Source organism: Labrus mixtus, chromosome 2 (genome assembly GCF_963584025.1).
Source record: "Labrus mixtus chromosome 2, fLabMix1.1, whole genome shotgun sequence".
NCBI lineage: Eukaryota > Metazoa > Chordata > Actinopteri > Labriformes > Labridae > Labrus > Labrus mixtus.
Genome location: NC_083613.1, coordinates 17,711,654 through 17,735,235, shown reverse-complemented (window position 1 = coordinate 17,735,235; position 23,582 = coordinate 17,711,654). Strand labels below are relative to the sequence as shown.

The 23,582-nt window shown below is 39.0% G+C and overlaps 2 protein-coding genes across 3 annotated transcripts; both read left to right on the top strand.

Annotated features, from left to right (window-relative positions):
- Positions 1-2,562: 2,562 nt before the first annotated feature.
- On the top strand, positions 2,563-19,174 carry zgc:92360 (uncharacterized protein LOC436988 homolog). 2 transcript variants are annotated; one of them, XM_061054005.1, is made up of 11 exons: positions 2,563-3,050; positions 5,034-5,164; positions 6,628-6,719; positions 9,346-9,428; positions 9,511-9,623; positions 10,770-10,916; positions 12,063-12,146; positions 12,251-12,313; positions 15,729-15,800; positions 17,160-17,391; positions 18,068-19,174. In XM_061054005.1, the coding sequence occupies exons 1-11, from the start codon at positions 2,963-2,965 to the stop codon at positions 18,094-18,096; spliced, it is 1,134 nt and encodes a 377-aa protein (XP_060909988.1). In that variant the 5' UTR covers positions 2,563-2,962; the 3' UTR covers positions 18,097-19,174. The 2 variants fall into 2 exon arrangements, with proteins under 2 accessions (XP_060909988.1, XP_060909997.1); XM_061054014.1 differs by having other exon boundaries at positions 2,564-3,046; positions 5,030-5,164.
- Positions 19,175-20,480: 1,306 nt separating this feature from the next.
- On the top strand, positions 20,481-23,312 carry uts2r4 (urotensin-2 receptor 4). Its single transcript, XM_061054026.1, has one exon. It carries the CDS (start codon positions 21,918-21,920, stop codon positions 22,989-22,991), a length of 1,074 nt encoding a protein of 357 aa, XP_060910009.1. The 5' UTR covers positions 20,481-21,917; the 3' UTR covers positions 22,992-23,312.
- Positions 23,313-23,582: the final 270 nt, after the last annotated feature.

The following is a 23,582-nucleotide window of genomic DNA, read 5'->3' as shown; positions in this document are numbered from 1 at the left end:
CAATTAGTCTTTGTCACGGCCCCAAGTTGAGATTTGGGCAGCTAATATGAGTTCATTGTTTCATAAAATAACTAATTCAGCTGTAAACGGAAGCAGGGCGTCAGGCGGCGGCCTCGTGCTGACATGTCATCCTGCAGACGCAGAGAGCACGCGGCCCCAGGAGGAGGCAGAGCTGAGAGTTAATGATCTTTTTGTATGCAAAGGCCACGGTTCAAAAGGCACTGGCAAGATAGGAAGTGGCAAAACCCCATTAACTCCATGACAGAGACTACTACCAGTAATACGCTCTCTTCTGCTTTCTTTCTCTCCTCACTCACCTCCCTGTTTCTCACTCTCTTCTCTCCCTTTTTTGTCTCTCTCTTTCGTATTGGTCTATATATACTCAGGTCTATGCTTCTTTCAAAGTCTCTCTTTTCTCACCCCTCTCATTCCCTCGAAGACTCTCTTCTTTTTTCAGATTCTTATTCATCTATCTGCTTTTCTCTTTTTACGTATCTTTTTTATCAATCCGTCTCCTCACCTTTGCTTCTCACACTGTCGTTTCATGCACACTGAACCCCAATGAGTGAACAACCACTTCAAGGTTATAGTTAAGTTAATGCATTTAAATGGTTCACAGTAAATCCAATTTCCTCTAAAGAACCAAATCAGGTATGATTTTGCTTGCCAATTAACCCTTAGCTCTCTCATTTGTGTTTTGGTTAGGGGGAAGACTGGGACATCAACACTGCAGACACATATGCAATGCAAAGCTGACCTCATAATGATCATTGGTTGCTTGATAGCCACTTCCTATTGAAGATGTCCATTTCAACAAACTGTTTGCCTGATGAAGGCCTAGTACCGAAACATTGGGAATAAATGTTAGTTTGAAGGTTAGACAGTGCGTGGAGTTTCATGTGTCAGCACAGTTGTTTGGGATCATTAATGTCAAATGTAAAAGGCTGTGTGTAATTTGTTGAGGTGTATTGGATTGATTTCACCATGTTGCAAGGTGTTCTGCTTGCCTATGTGGTAAGGTAATTGCCTATGTTTTTATAACGGCCAGTTCAGAGGAATCATAGGTTTTCAAAGCCTGTTTGATGTGCTTCTGTCGATGCTCTTCATGTCTGTTGATTCATATTCTGCCCTTTAACTAGTTTCTTTTCCAGCTATTTGTATCTTCTGATCACGGTAAAGATGTCACCCTTTGGAGGATTGACAAACATCTAACCCTTACAATGAACTGGTGTGAAAGTCTACAACCGTTTCTCTGTTCAGACTATTGATTGAAACGTTATCTGACAACTCCTGTAGACTAATTTATGTCTGTATATCTCAGCACAGACTGAGAGTCAAAGGCACTCAAAAGCAGGGCCACAGACAGGGCATGATATGTCAGAAGCACCCAGCAAGACACATACTAATGACCTGGACTTGCTGCCATTTAGTCCCTGTCATAGACGGCCAGCTTCAAAATGCCACCAACTGTGTGCATATAAATCATCAGAGAGAGAGAGAGAGAGAGAGAGAGATGGGGTCTTCAGCCACAAATGATTGTATTACTGTTCTACATCCATGGAAAAGACAGCCATCCATTTATTTACACAGTTAAATTGTATCATAATTGATTGTATTTGTAACTGACTGTATTTGTGCTATAAAGAGTCAGTCATTTTGGTGAAAGTTATCCTCATCAGATTAGATCAGGATAAGAAGAAATCAAATACTATTTTACATTCAAACACACAAACACAATCAAACAGAAAAGCTACTGTCTGCTGGATTGCTGTTGTCAAATGAGATGGGTAACGGGGCATTAGCCTTTTGTTGTCACAGGGGAAATCCAGCTCTGCAATATAATTCTTGCAGACTGTCAAATCGGCCCTAAACTGCTATCTGTCTCATTTAGGATTCCAAATTGGGGTAGTGACTGCTCAGACCTGAGGGACACCACTTCAAATCATTTTTTTCTTCAAATTGATTTGAACTGGGAAGACAATAAGCTGCTGATTATTACCAGTATGAGTGATAAGTGGAGCCTGTGTGTCATACTCTTTCTGTGGTGAGGAAAAAAAAAGAGAAGCAATATCTGGTTAAAGACCAGAAATATTCAAGCTACAAAGGAACATCACTGACAGCCACACCTGCATCACCTATAACTCCATTCTATACACATAAGAAGAAGAAAGGTGGTGAAATGATGCCACCTACTGCCCACATATAGAACCACTACAAGTAGAGGACTTCAGGAGTTGAAGTGGATAATCTACATCTGCTCTCTATTATTTTATTTAAACCAACTATTCTACTTCAACTAGGCTACACCTATATGCCATAAATGCATTGCACTTTTTGCTCCCTTATAGGCAATAAATATGTAAAACTTAAATTGCGTTGATATGTTGTAAACAAAGCAAACAAAAGCCAAAAGTATGTTGACATCCATTCCAAGTAAGTGAACAAAAGCCTACATAACTTTAGGTGCAGCTCAGTTGGCGCTGGAGTAATAGTAAACCAGCCACGAATAGCGGAATAAGCAAGTTTGAACAACCTCTGCATTTCACTTCCTCGTGTAAGGTTACATGCTCACACCCTCCGCCCCGCACAGGCAGACCGGGTCACCGGGTCTGAGACTGAGGTGATTCGGCTCCTGACTCCTACAGGACTTCGCCTCACTGCTGGCCACCTGAAGGGGGTCAGACTTGTCCGTTCAATTGGCCGCAGGAAAAGAGGACATGTGATGGACTTTTGCCTGAGAGCTTCATGAAGAGGCCTACTTTCTGAAACTTGAGGCACACCTCTCCTGTGCTGAGGGCGCATACCTGTGCGGACTTGCCCGTTAGGTGGGACTTAAGAGGGGAAGACGAGACACACCTTACTTACCTAGTTTGGCTTTACGGCGCCCCCCTACACCTTCTTCGCTTGGCCTCTCTCTCTCTCTTTTCCTGAATGTGGACGAATAATCGTTTTGTTCACTGAAATGTCGACAAACGAGAGAGCAACGCGAGCGCTGAGGGATATCCTACGAAACCCGGGAAATGACGTTTGTGCAGACTGTGGCGCTCCGGGTAAGTTAAAATACATTCATTTTTCTGTTCATGGCAATAGGTGTATGACTGTAGTTGATTTTACGAAGCTCACAGAAAGAAGTCTACTATTCGTCTACAGGTGCTGCCATTCTTCCGGCTACCTTTAAACATTAAATTAGATATGCCAGACTACGCTCTCACATTACTACATTACAATTGTGGCAAGGTGAGTAGCAGCTCGGAGGATGGGGCTTTTCTGGAGCACTTGTACAAGAGAAGCCCTAGAAGGCCTCTCTGTGTAGGCTATGTCTTTGAACATTCAGAAGAAACGTTCAGAGCTCAGCAAGTCCTGACCTGCTGAGTGGGTTTGCGCACACCCTCACCTTCAGCCCAACAGAGGTGCTCTTTGAGCTTGTTATGTGCTCATTTAAAAATTAAACATTATACGAATTAACTCTTCATAAGGGCAAGTGGCCATTTTTTAATACAAGTAAGTCATTGCCATAGCACATCATAGCCTAGGTCTACCAGATAAATGCATATAGGCCTCTCTTCAATGTTCCTGTCATCAGTTTTAAGGGAACTCAGACTTTATAGAAAGTTCAAACAAAAACATTTGTTCTCAGGTTTAATTGAACGTTTTTCTAATCATCACAATATCTGTTTTTTGCCTGCGGTTTTTCTTATTATTTAGGCGGATCTGCTTTTGGTAGATAAAACAGAAAATAAAAGAATCTGATTTGTCTATATCTCAAAAAACACTTCACAGTCAAATAGAGAAATCCGTGCCCTGAGGCCCTATGTTTCTGTTGTTGAACCTTGCAACAAAGACAACACAGCTAGGCATAATCTCTTCAATCTCTACATCCTTTATTTATCCAAGGAATATTGACTGACTGAACAGTCATACAGTCATAAAAAAAACTGCACTGGAGCTGCTGGGGTAAGTGTTTCGTAAGTAAGATAGCATTTTCTGCCAAGTACTCTAGATTGAACCTCTCTGGTCACATTCAGGCACATTTTCCTGTCATAACCTCTGTTCCTCATGATGAGAGACAAAAGCAAGACAATGTATGAAAGTTAGCTCTAAAAAGTAACCAGTAACAATCTCCCTTGCATTGTAAAATAATGAGATAGGGACAAGTATTAAACAGCCAATCCCGTTCTAATCAAACTTGTCGGTCTGGAAAATAAAATCATTATGTCTGCTCAGACATAATGATCTCTAGTGATAAGAACAAGGATAGTACCTCTCTCTCTCTCACACACACACACACACACACACACACACACACACACACACACACACACACACACACACACAAAAGGCTCTGTTTACCAGCAGGTTGTGGAGTGTGAGTCAGAAAGATAAGACAGGTGTGGTCAAAGCAACGAACATGTCTTGTATGTTCAAGTGCAAAAGAAGAAAAAAGGGATACATTTTCCCTGGTAGATGTTTGACTACTCATTGAAATGTTTTCACTTAACCACAACTTTTGAGTTGCCTTCAAAGCAGCTTTTTGGATATATAAAATGTTGTTGATTTTTGGAGTCAATGTGGAAAAAGGACTGTTATTGCAGAAGAACTGGTCTGGATAGTGTGTGTGTACATGACTAAAAGAAATAAACATATTTGTATTTCTACACAGCGTTTTGCAGGTTAGAAAGTCATGTATTTATAAATCTATTTGTGGGATTTGTTTGAGTTATAACTGTAATATAAAGAATATTTTTTGTAAACTGTGTACAGTATTGCTCATACATCAAGTTTAGCCTGCAGCTATTAGATCACCTCACTGTTATCACCTCTGTGTTTCCCAAAAACATTGGTTAAGGGAGTGTTTATTGTGTTCAGTGGACCCACTGCTCATGCCCTCTGAAGCCTAATAAATCTGATGTTATCCATATCAGCCATACAAATGATACTCTTGGGACTCTATAGCTTGCTCTATTGACAAGCTTAGACATTGTCCTTGCTTTATCTCCTCCACCTATTCACTCTCTCCATCATCTTCACTGCAGGTCCATCATGGGGCTCTTGTTCTCTGGGAGTCTTCATCTGCCTGGCCTGTTCGGGGATCCACCGCAACATCCCTAATGTAAGCAAGGTCAAGTCCCTGAGCCTGGCCCACTGGGAGGACCACGAGGTGCAGGTGAGACCATCGAGCCCCCCCCCCCCCCCCCCCCCCCCCCCCCCCGCAGCAGGTTATATGTTTCTGTGTTTTGGTGATAAAATACTGCTCTCTACTGGTGGGGGAAACAACCATCTTGGTTTTGTCCGGAGGTTACATAATCTGGCTTCAAGCACCTCAATTTTAAGTAGAGGTAATTTGTTTAATCCAGAGAAGATTCAAGTGTATCCATAACAGGTCTTCATTTTAATGAAGGTGACAAGGAGCAGCTGTCAGGCAGACAGAAGACTCTCCTGGAAGTCAGTAGTGCCAGCAAAAGAAACAGTCTGGCACATAAAACCTTTAAACATGTTACCATTGCAGTTTTGAGAACTAAAGTAATGATTTAGGAACTTAATTAGTTGCTGGCAGAAGGAGGCTCTTATACATTGGACAGAACCAGTGTAAGGGTTTCCCAGTTTCCAGTCAATCTTACACGGTTGAATTAAATTTAAATGTTTTATTGGCATTCAAGATTCAGGCAAAATGTGACAATGTACCTACAAACAACTTCATCAAGGTCATTTCTACTCATAATCATAAGCTCAGCTAACAATCTTATGGCAGCATCCTTGTTTTTAATGCATTGATATAAGAATCAATCTTCTCATCCAGTCAACGATGTGTTTGCTGAAAAGTCTACTTAAACTTAGCATAGAGAGATAGATAGATCTATCTATTTTATGTTTGTAGTTCTTCCCTGTCATTCTTTAAGCTACAACAGTAGCTTTACCTCAGAATTAGTCACCCAGTTTCAGTATAAAAGTTAAAGACTTAAACAATCACAAATAAATGTATATTTCTTTGTGACTTATTGCCTTTGTTCCATTTTCTATAGAACATTATGTGAAAAACGGTGTCGATTTAGCAATGCTTTCATAAAGAGACCAACAAACCTTCAAATTTATATTACTTCCTATGAAACTGCTACAACTGATTGTCTGAGTTCCTGTACCATCACTGAGAAAGAACTACTTTATCATTTATTTTCTACAACAACCGATTGTTGGTCTAATGACGGCTTATAATGTTATCTTTACAGCCAGGTGCAGATAAGTACACAGCTGGATTAAAACCCTTAAAAGAAGAAGCACCATTGAAGAGAAAAAAAACCTACTTTTTAGGATGAAGCCTTTATGGAGAAATAACTCGTGTTCACATTGATTTTAAATGTTAGGACATCGCATTCTTGGCCGGTACATTTCTCTGTGTTCACCAAAATGTGCAGGGGAGTAACCAGATAACAAGTGATGTTGGTACTTTGCACAACTTCATCTAAAGACATTTGTTTGATTTATCTTGCTTGCTCTCTGATTTATTATTTATTGATCAAGATTTTAATTGTGTTGAGATGATTCTCCTGTCAAACTGATAAAGATTGGAGTGGTTAAAATGTCAGGTAATTTGAATAATGTTTTTTAATTACCTGTGTTTGTGTGTTTTAGTTCATGGCTGACAACGGTAATGAGCTGATGAAGAGTAAATATGAGGCCGCTGTTCCAGTTTACTACTACAAACCAACACACAAAGACTGCCAGTGAGTGACGATAGCAACCCACTAAGCATTTACTTAAAGGAGCAATGTGTAAGATATCTAGTGAATGAAATCATAAAATGAACTTACTATATCATCATACATTAAGGAAACATGCTATGTTTAAGTGCTGCTTTCTCTGACAACAATGAAGCCAGTATGTCCGCCTCCTAAGTTTTGATTCCGGTCCGGTGTTGTTGTTTTGTGTTTTACAAGAGAAGGTAGACGGTTTTAAGGCACCCCCACATGGCCGTTTTTGGCCACCAGGCAAACAACAAACTACCAGGAGTTGCAATGATGGAGCGGGCAAGCAAACTGGTTCAGATATAACTGACTCTTCCTGACCTAAAAAGCCCCAACATTTTTCTATTAAGCTCCCTGAACAGAAACGTTTGTAAATGGAGAGAGGTTAGAATGCAGAAAGGTTTCAAGACAGATGCAGAGCTGGCTAAACACTGAAGCTTGAATGTCCACGACATGGCAGACATGGCAACCTGCATGTACATCGTCTCTGGAGAGGAGGGGGCGGGGGGAGACAGCTTTCTCCAATGTTTTGAATTTGGACTGTAGTAGCCATTTAAATGCTATGAGTCAGAGTTACATATTGCTCCTTTAAGTAGAGACATTTAAATCATGATTTTATTCACCCGTAGTCTTAGTGTCTTAAATGTTTTAGACTCTTCTATGCTGTGATTTAACTCTTCTTGACAGAAAGCATTGTCTTGCTCTTTCCCTGAGCACAACCTAGTTTTGTAACACCACAGGTTTTAAAGTGACTTAATTGACAGATTCATTCTTTGGCATTGCATGTGTTAACCAATAACAGTGTTTGAAAATTGGATTACTTTTTTTTGTGTTTTAAAAGCTAGTCACTTTATACTGCTAATAGAGCTGCATTCAACCATCAGCTGACAATGGACAATAGTCTAACCGTGTTTAAGTAAATTATGCTAATAACTACAGCCAAATGTAAGTCATTAAAGTAATAGCCTCCCAGGATTGTTGCCTCAGGTGTAAAGTCTTTACACTCCACAAATGGCTTCTCAGTATTAAAAAAATAATCAAGTAAGCCAAAGCCAACTGATGCCATTGTTGAAAGCATTTCTGGAGGATTTTTTGTGGTTCTGCTGTAGTGATTCATTTTCTGTCTGTAGTTTACCTGTTCATCACACCACAACTGTGTAACACAATGTGTGTAATTGTAGCTGCACCAGGCAGCTCCCAGACAGGAATGTTTGGAATTTTATGAACATGAAGCTGGGATTCTTTTTTTTTTTTTTTTTTTGCTTTTGTGCAAGCAAAACTTCTCATGTTGCATGAAATAAGAGCAGCCTAGTAAACATTGTATTTTCTTTCCTGAAAAAATAGACTGTGCATGTTGAGATGCAGGAGTAGCTCACCACTGTATCTGTTCAAAATCCCCTGAGGACAGCTCAAACCTCCACACACTTCTCTCTCTCTCTCTCCCAAACATCTATGCACTAACATTTCTACACACTTTTAGCACCTTCTGTGCTCATTGGTAATGAAAGCCGGTGCAAAGAAGGTTGGGGAGAGATTTAGAAATAAACCATGTCTCTCAGCCCTGGTTCCCTCTAGGATAAAGCAGTTAAATAAGGTTTAAATAAAAGTGGATAAACTAGACGGTTGTAAAAAAAGATGCAAAATTTCATGAAAAGTGCTTTGGGTCGTGGTTTGATGTTAATTAAGAGCAGAGTTTTTAAATTGGGTATAGCTCCAAATATGTTTTCATTTACACGAATCCTGAGGATAACATAATAAAATAAAAACAAGAAAAAAATGAATTCAGCTTCATTGGCATAGAAAACATGTAAACTTTTTCAATGGCTGAATGTTTTTAACACTGTTAAAAAAGAAAAAAAAGAAATAGGGACATTTTCAGGCGTACAGTTAAAAACACATTTCTAAACTTACATTTCCAAATACAAGTTTTCAAGAGTTACTATTCAATGACCAATGTGTTTGTTTCGTGTGCTTTTAGTTTACCAAACAGGCTAGTTATTGACACATTATGAAGACAGTGCTGGACATGGTTGGTGGCTATTCAGAGTCTTAGTTATATATCCATTGTGCCAGCTGGCATGATTAGATTACTTGATAAAATAAATAAATAAATAGAAATGGGAAAATAATAGTAAATGTTCACATACAAATTAAAGTATCTCAACATATTAAGATTCAATGATGTGTGACATGATTACACTGCACTCTATGTGCTATACATGGTGTGTAAAATATTAAGGGTATTATTATGTTTCTTTATTTATTTATCTTAATATCTTTTCAGCCATCCAATTCTGTTGTGCTTGTACACTGCAATGACAATAAAGGTCTACTTAATGATCATTATAATTACGTTTGACATTAAGTATTTTATACAGAAGAATAAAACATGTATAAAAAGCTTTATTATACTGCTGAAATAGGCATTGAATTTGTTCTATAAAATATGACATGTAACTTCTGTAGCCGAACAGATGGTGCTCTGTCTTCTTCTTTCATGTATCATCCTGTACTGTGCATGCTCCCCGACTAGAAGCACGTCTGCCTCTACCCGCTACTTTTTTTTCAAGCTAGCTCTATAAGCATATGTTGTGCATGTACACAGGGTGCTGAGGGAGCAGTGGATCAGAGCAAAGTATGAAAGGAAGGAGTTCACTGAGCCTGGGAAGGCCTTTACATATGAGGACGGTGAGTATATGTGCCCAAAAACACTTGTGCATACACACAAAAGCATTTGTGCTAATGAGTAATCTTTGCTGATTTCCTGCAGGAATAAGAGACTGCTTGTTGATGAAGAGGGGGCGGGACAACGGGCAGTTCCTCAGCAGGCGATTTGTCCTCTCAGTGAGGGAGGGGACTCTGAAGTATTTCACCAAATATGACGTAAGAGCAGCTTTATGAAAACACCTACTGTAATGTTGTAGAAAGTGTTGTTTGAAGGCAACACTCACACACGTGATACCTCAACACAAACACGTTAACTAGACACCACTTTAAAAATGTTCCCACACACACACACACACACACACACACACACGCACACAAACAAAAATAGTTATCTGCTAAATGTAGATGCCTTTCTCCTCTGCTGAGTCTGAGCGTGCTCAGACAAGCTTAGCCAGCAGTCTGTCCTCTCTGTCAGTGTGTTTGATTCACTAAGCTGTACAGCAACCCAGCCAATTAGGGCTGGGAGCACTTTGTGCATACATCTTTTCATAGACATGTCTTGTTTTTAAGTCAATGTTTTTTTCTGTCTCCCAGGAGTATACGTATTTTACTCATATTCTCCTGGCAATAAACAGTGACACAAAAACATCCCTGTAGAGTCACAGAGGTGATGATAGTGAAAATGTTGATGTTGCTTCAGTTTGTAAGCCAGAGAGCAACAGTAGTAGGTTTGCAGTAAAGCTTTAAGGTGTGAGACATGTTACCGCCTCACTCAAGTCCAACTCATTTCTCTTTTTTGTGGTTTTTTGTGCGTATATACCGAAAAAAGTGTTTAATCAATAAATTGTCAAATATAGAGGGATTAAAAAACATAGCTGTGTGTTCTGGGAGAGTCGAGGGCAAGTTCACACAATGACATAGATCCTGTTCCTGTAGATGCTCATTTGGATTCATGTCAGGACAGATTAAAGCTCAGCTTCTACAAGCAGGTTTACTAGGGTTAGTGTCAGTTTTAGACATGGTTGTTGTCAGTGATGCTGACTGATAGTTAGATAAAAGCTTTACATATTATTTACATAGTTGGAACAATATGGCCACAACCCTCAATCAATACACACCTTGACTCCATCACTGTGTTTTTTTCTGTGACGAAAAAACAGTGACAAAGACTTTTTCATTAAAAAAAAGGAAATTATAATTACAAGTCAAAATTCATTATTTAACTTTTTAAAGAATGTACAGTCAGCACTGACATGGGCATTGTACTGAACCATTGTGGTGAATTGACCGAGCTGAACTGGAAACAAAACTCTCACTTTACCAGTCCACCTTCTCTGCTCCTTCCCTCCCTCTCCCCTGCAGGCCAAGGAGCCCAAAGCTGTTATCCAAGTGGCCTCCATCAATGCAACCTTCCAGCCTGAAAAGATCGGCAACCCCAATGGCATGCAGATCACCTACCTCAAAGACTACAGCACCCGCAACATCTTCGTCTACCATGACAACGGCAAGGTCTGCATCACTGTACTGTGTTATTGTGTGTGTGATGATCTGTGCCTACAACAGAACCTAAAAAGAAAGAAAATGTTAACTTACTTAAAGTGCAGCATTTATTGACCTGTGTTGACTGGTTGGAGTTGCTGTGGTGGGTCTTTCAACCCTTTTAAGCATCTTAAATCAATTTCTGCTGGCTGATGGAATCTGTTGGAGGAGATGATATTGAATCGCCACGTCAGTCACACACAAGAATACACATTCAAATATTTGGAATACTTTGGTGTTCCTTTTCGGATTAAGAAGATATTTGTGAAGGACTATAACTTACATCTGAGACTAGAAACTTTTTTTTTTATCTATATGGAAGCACACTGCTAGTCCAAGAGCTTTTTCCTTTTTTAAAAAACAAACACTATATTAGAATACAATCTAAACAAAAAGGGGACTGCATATAAGAGCACCAAGCAGTTTACATGTAAGGTCAAATGTCTTTTTTAATTTTAGATTTTAAACTTAATTAGAGAAAGTCAAATAAGATCCGCACACCAAGAAGCTCCTGTTTGAAGGATTTATTAAGTGACATTTGGAGCCAACATGCTCTCCCTCAGACTTCAAACGGGAGCTTCTTGCTGTTCACATCTTTGTTTTGTTTTTCTTTCCTTACCCATTTGTGGTTTTTTTGGATCCAGCACCCAAAGAGGGATGTGCATGTCTTTTTTTGATTTTTCATTGAAATGTATTTAAAGCCTACTGGTGTTAAACTGCGTTTTCAATGAGATGAAGCAAAGGTCACATTTTATTTACAAATGAAGCTTCTTCGAGAAAATGATAGAATATTGATTTCAAGGAAGCATTGTGAGTTCACTGATTTTCCTAATATTACTATGTTGTATTATGTCCTACTTGTGTTAAGCTCTAGTCAAAACGATTTCTCCTCAGGATCAATCGTAACGCAGCTTGGAGGTTTATTTCTGACCCTGACGAGAGCAACTTATATACCTTACTAATTATTGTAGGGCCTTTCAATTTGTGTCAGATCTTTATTACCTTCAAAAACTTGACTCAACCCTCTTGTATTTTTATTATCTACCTTTTCTAAGACTTACAAGGTGCCAACAAAAACTAATTACTTCTTTATGTGTTTCCCTCTGCATCCATTAGGAGATTGTAGACTGGCTGAATTCAATCCGTGCAGTTCAGCTTCACTATCTAAAAGTGGCTTTTCCTGGGGCGACGGATGCTGAGGTGAGCACACTCGAAGAATAGGGAAGTCAAAGGACGTCTATCGTTTGACATTGTTGAACCCTTTATATTCTGATTATGTTATTATTTATATTTTTTTTTTTCAGCTGGTACCCAAACTTACCCGGAATTTTCTGAAGGAAGGATACATGGAAAAGACCGGACCCAGGGCAAGTAACACAAGCACAACAAAACATACACTCTTAAAACCTTTATCGGACATAATGTGCTCATTTGTTTCACATCCTCGCTTTATTTTCCCTTCTTCCTTTCATTGTGTTTACCCCAGTGCAGCAGTTGGCTCTTGAGATGCCAGTATATTTTCATGAATCCAAAAATGTAGATCTTGGTGTATTACAAATGTTTTTCTCTACTGGGTAGCCAGTTTTAATAACTATTATATCAATTTAAACATGAATTGAATTTCTGGGTTTATGAGGCATTCATTAACATTTACTGGACCTCCTCTGAAAGTTGCTAATTTCAGCCTCATGAATTTGTTAATTAAGTTAATACCTGGGGGTGTTATAGAGGTTGTAGCAATTACGGAGATTAGCAGTAATTACACTTGAAAGTCCACATATTAATACTAATTTAATGTCATGATTCCAGCTCAAATTACCTTTTTTTTTTTTTTTAATTTCCTAAAGACATTATTCTACTCCTGCAATAGTGAACTGACTGTTGTGCATGTAGAGTCTGTTTGTCCCCTACCTGTTAAATGTGCATCACATGCCCCAGCATGATGCTCTAGACCGACGCTTATGTTGTAAGGCAGAGTTTAGTTGAGAGTATTTATGTTATCAGGAGCAACTCATCCTGGTGCTGGTTAATGCAGTGGCGACTTAAGTGGGATGACAGTAGGTTGGTTGTTTACATTGAGCAGCAACGCCTGCAGCACCTACAGTGAAATGTTGTTTGAGTCACAGGCAGCTCAAGTCAAGGAGCTTTTGTTCAATTAGAAGTTACTATCACAGGGCTGATCATGCAGTTTTTATCCAAGAGCCATCACTGAACTGAAAAAAAATCAAACACTGACCCTAACCCTACCATGGGACAAATAATGGGACAAATAGTGCAATATTGCTACGACCTGCTTTGTTTACACATTTACTTATAAACTGACGATGACTGTGTGTGTGTGTGTGTGTGTGTGTGTGTGTTTGTTTGTATATTTTTTACTGTAGTTGTGTAGGTATATATATACGTGTGTGTATATATGTATATTTGTTTTTATTCTATATATATTATTTTTTTTATATTTCAGGCATGGCACAGCAAATTTCATTGTACTCTTGTGCAATGACAATAAAGTCTATTCTATTCTAACTTAAACATGAAAAAAATTAGCTGATGACATTTAAATAACAAATAACAGTAACAAGCTAAAAGACAAAAAGCGTGAAAAGCTGCTATGAGCAGAGAGATAAGAGAATGGAAGGGAGGTAAAATGAGCAGATTAAAGTTGTGTGCTGGTTTTCTGAAATAATTTCCTTTTTTAAAGAATATCACAATGTAAACCGCAGAAAGGAAAATCAATGTGAAATGTCAGTTGTTCCAATAATGTGCAGCCCTGGTCAAATCAAAATGTATAGTTTAAATAACTAATGAACTCTTCACTAACAATAAAACGGGGATCAAACTCGGAGAATCGCCTCCCTCATACACTCTTAACAGACTCAACGATAGCTGAGACATATTGTAACAAGAAGGATCTATTCAATGCTTAAATCTCCTCCAGCTCCCTTTCTCCCTGCTTTAATAGAACAGGAGCTGGGCTAAGAGGTTAACTAACCCAGCTGTCAGTGTGGCTGCTCTACACCGCTGCCTGACAGGCTGACTGACAGCTGAGAGGTCGTACCTGCCTGCCTCATCGTCTGTCAGCCTGTCTGTGAGGAAATAAAAAGCTTCCAGTTGAGGATCCCTCTTAATCCTTTGGTGTCAAACCCTCAAAATGCACACTGCAACATGGGCATGTGTTAGGATTAAGCTAACACACAAAGAGAGACACAGACTTAATCTAGGTGTGTCGGGCTAAAAAAATGAAAGGACTCGTTAACTTTGTGCATTGGCATGGATGTCGTAATTTATTTCCCTCACACATATGTGAGACATATTTGTCAAAGGAGTCACTGGAGAATTGAAAGAGTAACAGTCAGTTGTTATGGCCAATGCCACAATGAGCATTTCAAACACTTTTATTAGGACATTTGTCAGCCTTATGGGACCTCATTATTGAAAACTCTACTCTATGAAAAGAGAGTTAGCGTACTGTATTATTCTGTAAACTCCAAAAGTGTTATGCTTCATTTACTTCTAACGCTTCTTTCTCCCTGGATTTGGATCTGCTGCAAAATATATACTCTCAACTGTGACAAGAGGTTTGACTTCAATATCAGAAATAAATTCATTATCAGAGGGATATTAGGGTGAAATTAACATTTAGATGCTGCTGCCAAAGGCTAAAACAGTGGTAATGCTATGTAATAACAACAGCATGCAAATCCTTCAAGAAACACAGGTTTTATATGACTTCTGTGAAAGCCTGAGGTGTTGTTTAATGCTGGTTTTTGCAGATATGTCTTTGAAGAGCGGTTGAATAGGGCTACATCAGACTAAATACAAGTTGAAACTCCACAAGCACACACACATCCCCACAAAGTTTACACCATTTTTTAAACTTTGCTGGTCCCAGCTAAATATATACTTTTGACAGTTTCTAAAAGACAGATTCAGTATGCAACATTAGTGACAGAAAAATGCAGCCAATACAAAAAAATATCCAAGTCCTCAAGAGGAAACTTGAGGCAACAGAAGTGAGTCAATTCCAGCCTTTGCACCCATATGGTTTAAAATGCGAGAACTGAATATCAATTCAGCAAAAAAAAATCAAATATACCCTATGTGAATTTATTGTTAAGTAAAAAAACAGAGAAGTCAAAACTCCCTCTGGTGTTTGTTGTTCTTAGAGCTGTGTTCACACTGCCAGAACAGAATTTACTTAAGTTTACGTGTCACTCAGGGGCTCAAACCAGCCATAAGCTGTGTCAGTACATGGGGTAGTGGGGAAGGCCCCGCCTACTCAGGAACACTGCTTCTTATGGCATAAGGATGCCCAGATGTACAACTGAATGAGAACCAACAGACTATTCAAATCGAGAAAATATTTTCTTTTGCCTAAATAGACAAACCGATGACAAACTCAACTTTGAGATGCATAATATTGTCTCTTGAAATTGATCACAGAATATTGTTTTCAGTTGTTTTTTTAGCATTTGTCTGCCGCTCTCTGTCTCCCAGACTCTTGCATTTCTGGCGAATGGGGGAGCAGAGTAATGGAAAAAAAACAAAAACATTTATTTAAGTCTGAAAATAGGCACTGAAGGCACTTAAAATAATTCAGAAAGAAAACATATGAGGAAACACTGATGTGCTGTAATTGTAAAAGCAAAGTTTGGATCACTTTGATTTCAGAAACCACACCAACACCATCTTTGATACAAGCACAGTGCTGCTTTGTTTGTGAATATTTCTCTGTCTCATTCACTCGTCTGACTGTTGCTGTAAACCTGTTTGAATTTGCAGCAAACAGAAGGCTTCAAGAAACGTTGGTTCACCCTCGACCACAGACGGCTCATGTACTTCAAAGATCAACTGGTATGTAGTCTTTACACGCACCTACACACATCACAAAGGCTTCAGTGTATGTATCAGGTACTATTTTAGCCTTAAATCCCGCATGAGTCACTATGTTTCAGTTTTCTTGATTTCAATCTACTGACAACAATGCTTGGATGGATTTTGTATTCAGAAATGATTCAGGTGATTATGGCTATGACTTAGTTAGGAGAAGTTGATGTGATAAGTTTTCATAAGTAAAACATTATTGTATGGTAGTTGTTGCCATGACTTTACATTAGGTATGTTGTGTATGCACCATATGGGCAAACTTGCACCATATCATCTGATAACAGTGCTCAACAATGTGAACATTTGGAAACTGAGCTTCTGACTCATCAAATAACGGGAGTGGAATTTTTTATAAAGTAGTGATCACAGAGACTCGCCTTGAGATGGGGCAATCCAGATTTCCCAAGACTTGGCTTAACACACATCAGATAGCTGAGCCACAAGATCTCAGCTTTATTGCTGATGTAATAGTTCAATGAAGAGGTGCAATAATGATAGATGCTAAGTGACTGAGAAGTCCATTTTCCCCCCTTAGACAGACAAAAGAGGAAGAGGAAGTCTAGCGAAAATGGACTGGGAATATGTGGAGGAAGCTCAAAGAAATTGTAATTTGATCACTCCGGAGCAAAATGAATGCATGTAAGATGTTGTGAACATAATCGGCCACTGTTATTGTAAGTGCAGTTTATTCCCACTGTACTTATACGAGAGCCAGATTCATTTGAATGAATAAAGTTGCATCACCTTCTAGTAAGAGCAAAACTTAGTCAAAGAACTCCATCCTATGTTTTAGAAATGTACGGATACAATGGTCTTAGCATGTAGCTATCCTGCTTAAAGGTCTATGTGCTTTCTCAACCTCTGTCAATGGAGAGTGACTAAACAAAGAAGGGGGCTAACAAGCTAGCTAGATGCTATATAAAAGTTAAATATGAGACTTTCTATTTGATGCTCAGCAGGACTTAATCTTCCCAGCATAATAACATGCTCATATTGATGATGGAGTCTGCTCTATCATCATGCCTTCTTACATAAATATTACAACAGGGCTCGCAGGAAAAGGTCTGCTTAAAGTCTGGAGAACAATTCAGCTGTTTGCGGTAACGCTTGCAGGTCAACCTAAAAGATTTGGCAAGATTAAGTTTTGTGCTCGTGTAAAATAGCTTGAACAGCAAAAATCACACATTTCCATTAAGTTGAAACAAAATCATAATTACCTTACCTTTTTTGAAGATTCAGCACTTTGATACTATCCTGAAAAAACATGTTGGCAGGCTCAGTTCTCTACACTTAGCCTATATTTGTTTTCCCTTTCTCTGTTTCTAGGATGCCTTTGCCAAAGGTGAGGTGTTTTTGGGGAATAAGGACCACGGTTACAACGTCTTCCCTTGTCTTCCTGCTGGCACCCATTGCAATGGCGCCTGGCAACATGGTATCACAATAGAAACCCCTGACCGCAGCTTCCTCTTTACATGTGAAACGGAGAGTGACCAGCAGGATTGGCTGAAGCACTTCAATGATGTCGTGAGTGCACCGATGTCCCCCCAGGACTTCACAAGTAAGAGACAAACATTTTTGAATTATCTATAAATATTTGTTGGCTATTAGCCTATCCAATTAGCGGCTGATGATACTTTTTAGAAGAGATTCTCAAAAGATATACAGTATAAAGGCAGCATATCTCAAGTTCTAAGTTAAGGAGGACAAAGCACTTACATTTCACTCGTTTATTTGGCTCGCATCACAAAGAAAGTCGCTTATGTGTGTAAACATTTTTGCAGTTTGGGCCTAAGCACTCTGCTGAGAATCCTCATTGGTGAAGCGCGTCGTCCCTCTCCAACTGATATTTAAGATCCTATTTGAACTTCTGTACAAAATGTTATTGCAGTCCATCCAAAGGCCTTGCACTCTGGTACAAGATGGCAAAATGATAGAACAATGCAGAGACCATATGTGGGACCATGTGACACTGTTCAACTCAAAACATGCTGGTTTTGTCAAATGAATGCAAAATGTATATTTTTAGTTTCTTAATTTTACTTAAAGTACTTAAAGTACTATCTATCAACTGCAACCATTGACTATATGTATGTCATTATTTTAATGTTAAACTGACAAATTAATGCAAATCAATAAAACACCAACACTACCTTCTATCAAATAATGTGTCTGCATTGGTAATAGAGTTTTGTTTTAATTGTATTTTAATTACTTGACTTCGGTTTGTTTCCTAGTGGAAGCCCTGTTCAAGCACAGGCATTGATGGACCAGCGGCCCCTGAGACCATCTCCTTTCTTCTCAGCTTATCACAGATCTGACACAGGAACTACATCTGTTCTTTTACTGACTGCTAAATGGATTTTGAAATCTTGTAGTAAAATCTTGTTCAACCCTTTATGTTGGACGGTAAGGTTATTTTTTTCTTTTAAACGTGAGAACAGATTTGTCAATCAAACAATATTTAGGGGGGCATGGATTTTGTTGGTCATGGTCACTGACTATGGGAATATAACAATATAACACATTGCTAAATCTAATCATTAAACTATTAATAATAATAAACAGATAATTAAATGGGCTGAAATATAACAGACTATCAAGTGACAGAAAACAATTGTATCTTTGGAGTCAGAGCTCCTTTTTATTTTTTCTACACTTTTTATTCTAAAAGTAATCAAATTAATTGGTTGTTTCATTTTGACTTTATAATTACTCTAATTCCTTAAAACATTTAGATTCAGTGTAAGTATTTCAGCTCACTTCATGCCTCTTGTTGCTCATTGTTCTGTATCAGCATTACAAAATGTGAACAAACCTTTTTTTCATATTTTGCAGCAGTATCTTTAGACACACTACCTGTACAGTTTATGTCATAAAAACATAACATATCATTTTGGGTTTTTTTGTGCTGAGGCAAATGTTAATTTTGTAATTAAGTTTTTAGGAAAAAAATAAGTGTTTTCATCAAAAACAGTAAAGGAGATTTACAAATGCCTTTGGATAGAAAACATGGAAACACTGTCGGCCTTTTCATGGTTCAACAGTGTCCCCATGTGGCAAACACAACATATATTAAGTTCTTCATGATAATGATAAAAACAAATGCCCTTTTAACTATTCTTCATAGATATCACAGAGATAAATGGTTGTTTTTTTTTTCCTTTTCCAGTTTTGGTTATAGAAATAATTACACTAAATGTTGATCCGCGAGTATTTTTCTTTGTTTGTATGTTTGTTTTTACAAAAACAAGAAACATGTCTGGCTGAAAACACATACAACTATTGATGATCACTAATAAAAAATAATTTCTTCGGAAGTTTTCAAGAAATTTTTGGACAGATTTTTTTGTGCATTTATTTGTATACATGGTTTTAAAACATCCACTATTTACTATTAATATTAGGGACATAACAATACTTTGAAACACAAATAAATTCAGTACAAATATGGACGCTTTAAATAGATTTGACTAAAAGATAAATTGCAGTACTCTTTGTTAACCAGCAGAGGGCCTCTCATTCAATTTCAGTAGCCAAAGAAGAGACGTACTGACATGGAAGAAGAAAGTAAAGCTTTTGAGGTAGAGAATACTTGTAAGAAAAAAAGTGGGAATGAATATGTGAGGTAAGCAGAAAAAAAGAGTTAAAATATTTCAGGAGACAGATAAACAAAACCAAATAAAACAACCATCAGGATGTAGTGTGTAAAACTGTCACAGCGAAAGCTAGACACCAAAACTTCTGCTGGTAAGGGGGGTAAGGGGTCCTCAGTCTGTTTGCCCCTTTCACAACAATAAACATTTAATAATATATTTAGGCAGTTTTTAAAACGTCACGTCACATATATTTGTGCAGGTATTAAAACTGTTAAAGATAAAGAACAATCTCTCGTCAGCTTAGCATGCTCAAAGTCAGGTTGGAGAGATTTCATCAAACTGGTGGTCCTCTGTTTTAAAAGATAACGGATGGAGACGGAGCCACCGAAAACTGTGATTGATTTTGCTATGAGCATAGAAAAGCTGCAAATGTCTCAAAATAAAATGCAAAACTTTACGCTCGTTGCCCAGTGCATCATAAGTTGACTCCGGGAGATCAGGCTGGTTTTAGCACTTGAAAAGGTGTCTGTTATTTCATTGCAACACCAGGAAAGAAAAAATAAAAACAGCTGTGCCATGTGAATTTGCTTAAAACCAGTGTGAGCCAGCTCTTAGGTTTGGTAATGTTAATGATGTTGAGCGTCCTGTGTGCTGACTGTCAGCTCAGTGTCCGTGAATCATGAGGCTGATGGGGTCCCTTAGCCTGTGATGTCACCTGCAAAACTAAAACATCTTGACCCTGAAATTAAGTACATAGATGAAAATGACATTGTTGTGCTGTTGTTCTCTAGCTGGGCATCTCTGTGCAAGACGTCCAGGTTTTGCACAGATCTCTGAAAGGTTAATGCAGTCACCAAATGTGACGTTTCAAAAGCTGAGGAACTGTCTTTAGTCAGGTTTGCAGTTCTGTTTTGTGTATTGATTTGCCTTGGCCAGTGACACTTGGCACTCTCATCTTCAGTGCACCCAATGCGCTCTTTGAGTGGAGGCCAAACGCACTGTAGATTTGGCAAAGTGCAAGTTTGCGATGGCGACTGTCACTTCTGTCTGTATCAGAACCAGATTGAAACGCGGACCCAAAATGCAGACCCACACTAGGCAGAGTTCAGTAAAATCACCGTTTAATAAACAGTAAAGGTATGTACACAGGTAAGCTGAAGATAAGGATTTCAGAAAGAAAATTGATTGATGAGGCACAGAAATGGCTACTGGGCGTAAAGGGGATTTATCAATAACATTAGCTGATGTTATTTTAAACATACTTTATTGTGTCACGCATACAGTAAATCACATACTCTTATGTTTGACTGTTGTTTATGGAAATACGTGAGCCTGGTTATTGACGTTTGCCTCTCCTCTGATTTTTAAGTGTCTGCAAACTCTTTAAGCTCTAAAACAGAAGCTTGAGGCCAAACGGGAATACCTTACGAATATATAGGCCCATGCTAGTTTTTCACCCTGGTGTCAAAGAGGGAGGACAGAGGGAGGAGGTGGGTAGAGGACTTTAACCAGTAGAATTCCAAGGAACACAAAGACAACAGACCTTTTCTATCAAATGTGGTCCAAAGATTCGAGGAGAAACTGAAGCTTCGTCTGCCATGAATGAATGAATTCTTCATGGAGATGTTGAGGAGTGAGAATAAGGGCTCGGAAGAAAGAATCCATCGTACTTAAACCAAGAGGACAGATTACATATTATGATTGGATATATTACAGCTGTCGAGTCAACCCTAAATGCTGAATTTAACCACAGAGGAAATGGATGGACGTCCAGAGAGTGGATTACCTCTTTCACGTTCTAAAAGTATGGGATTTTAGCCCAACTAGGAGTATCTACCTGGGAATATCCATAGCAGAGCCCTTTTCAGTCGCACCTCTGCACAGCAGGAGTTTGCTATCACAGACTTTGAAGTTGAAAAGAAGTGTCCTGATTCACTGTGTCACTCTGCTGCTCTCAATGACCCTTGTATGACTTCAACCCCTGAAGCACCAAAAGGGAAATACTTGCTCTCTGTAAATGAGAATATCACTCTAGTCACAGGATGGCTCAATCTTTGCTGGAGGCTTTAACGCTGACAATTTTGGAGGAATCTGGAATCATGGCTGTGTGGAGGACCTCATTTTTTGGGAAAAGTGCTGCAAGTCACCGTCAGATATGCAGTCCTTGAAGCTGTTAGTCATGTCTGTATCCTACTTAGATCTTATATGTGGATAATTATTTTCATCCTATTGTCATTACCTATTGCCTGCTAATCATATTGTCTCTACTGTATACAGTGTTTTCATATTTAAACAATAGAAAGTATGACAAGCTATGTTTGCTTTCCTGTTGGACAGGTTTAAAAAAAACTCTATCTTTTTAACCAGCTCGTATTTTACATTCTGCAGACTTCTCATTTCATGTAAGAGCCAAATGCCATATTTTGTATTTCTGTGGAAATTGGCTCATTAAGACTATAGCCTGATATCTGACATTGGTGAACCTGCAATGAACTGCACCCCTAATGCCACCATCGAACCACAGCTGGGACATGTCCTAAGCCCAGGTGCTGGAGATGCCGGGACCCAGGACAGTTCTGCTGGTGGTGGGAGCAGTGGAGGCCTTTGGGTGACCTCCCTGTTGGGTGCCACACTGATGGTCATGTGCGCCATGGGTGTAGCGGGCAACACTTACACACTCATTATTACTCGATCAGCCGCTTTACGACGCACAGGTTCCATGTATGTCTACATCATCAATTTGGCACTGGCAGACCTGCTCTACCTTTCCACCATCCCCTTCGTGGTCTGCACCTACTTCGCCCATGACTGGCTGTTCGGGGAGGCAGGTTGTCGTATCCTGCTGAGTCTCGACCTTCTCACTATGCACGCAAGCGTCTTCATTTTGGTTGCTATGAGTCTGGAACGCTACCGTGCGGTGGCTACACCCTTCAGTGCCCACAGGTCGTCCTCTCGCAATCGGAAGCTAGTTGCAGGGGTTATCTGGGGGGTAGCTTTCGTGCTAACGCTTCCCATGATGGTGATGATACACCTCAGGGAGGGTAAACCAACTGCGTCTGGTTTGATTAAGAGGATCTGCTTCCCTACATGGACTCCTGAGGCCTTCAAGGCATATATCACTGTTCTATTTTTGACAAGTGTGTTGGTTCCTGGATTGGTCATTGTCGGGCTGTATGTGGGACTCGCTAGGCGCTACTGGGCGGCACAGTCTAGCTTAGGAGGAAGCAGCCGGTCGGCCAGGAGGAGAGGACTCAAACAAAAAGTTGTATCAATGATATTTTGCATTGTTGTGGCTTACTGGGCTTGTTTCTTGCCTTTCTGGGGATGGCAGCTAGCTAAACTATTCTCTCTAGAGTCTCTCAGATCTCTGTCTCCAGCAGCCCATAATTATGTGAATTTCTTTGTCACATGTCTCACCTATGGGAACAGCTGTATCAATCCATTTCTTTACACCCTACTAACCAGGAACTATAAAGATTACTTGGCTCAGAAAAGTCAGTCTGTGGGTTCAAGTAGAGCTGACCCAGGGTCAGCTGTGACTACACCACTGCATGAACTTTAGTGGATGGTTAAAGGATTACTTAGCATGTCACAAGCGGGAACATTTGTTTGAGCTTTAGCGTGGACATTTTTGTTCAAGTAATTTTGTACAAGACTAAAATATATATCCGTGTGATACTTTTTATATGTAGTAGCACTTTCAACAAATTATGTTAAATCAGCAAATAAATTTGATGCTACAAATTTACAGTTCTGTTGTCAACAGAGCTATTAAGGAGTGAAATTTAGCACAGCCGGCAGATGTTTTCCCTTATGTTATGAGTTATGAGTTATTATGTTATCCTGACAGATAATAATTTGATAGGATTTTTTTTTTTTGAAACTGTTTTCAATATGTATGTAATACATTTATGTAATGTATTGATGATTAAAAAATGTAGAGGTTTTTTTTTAATTATGTAAAGTATCTTGCAAATGGTATTTTTTCAATAACTAGTACAATTTACAATTGCAAGAAATCTCTTTGTAATTGCTGAAGAAACATCTTTCAAATGTCTGACAGAACTTGCTCAGTTCTTTCTTTATGCTCCCATTGCCATCCAAAGTCAACACACATTTGAATCCCTGCAGGGAATGTGTTTGCATTGTGCCA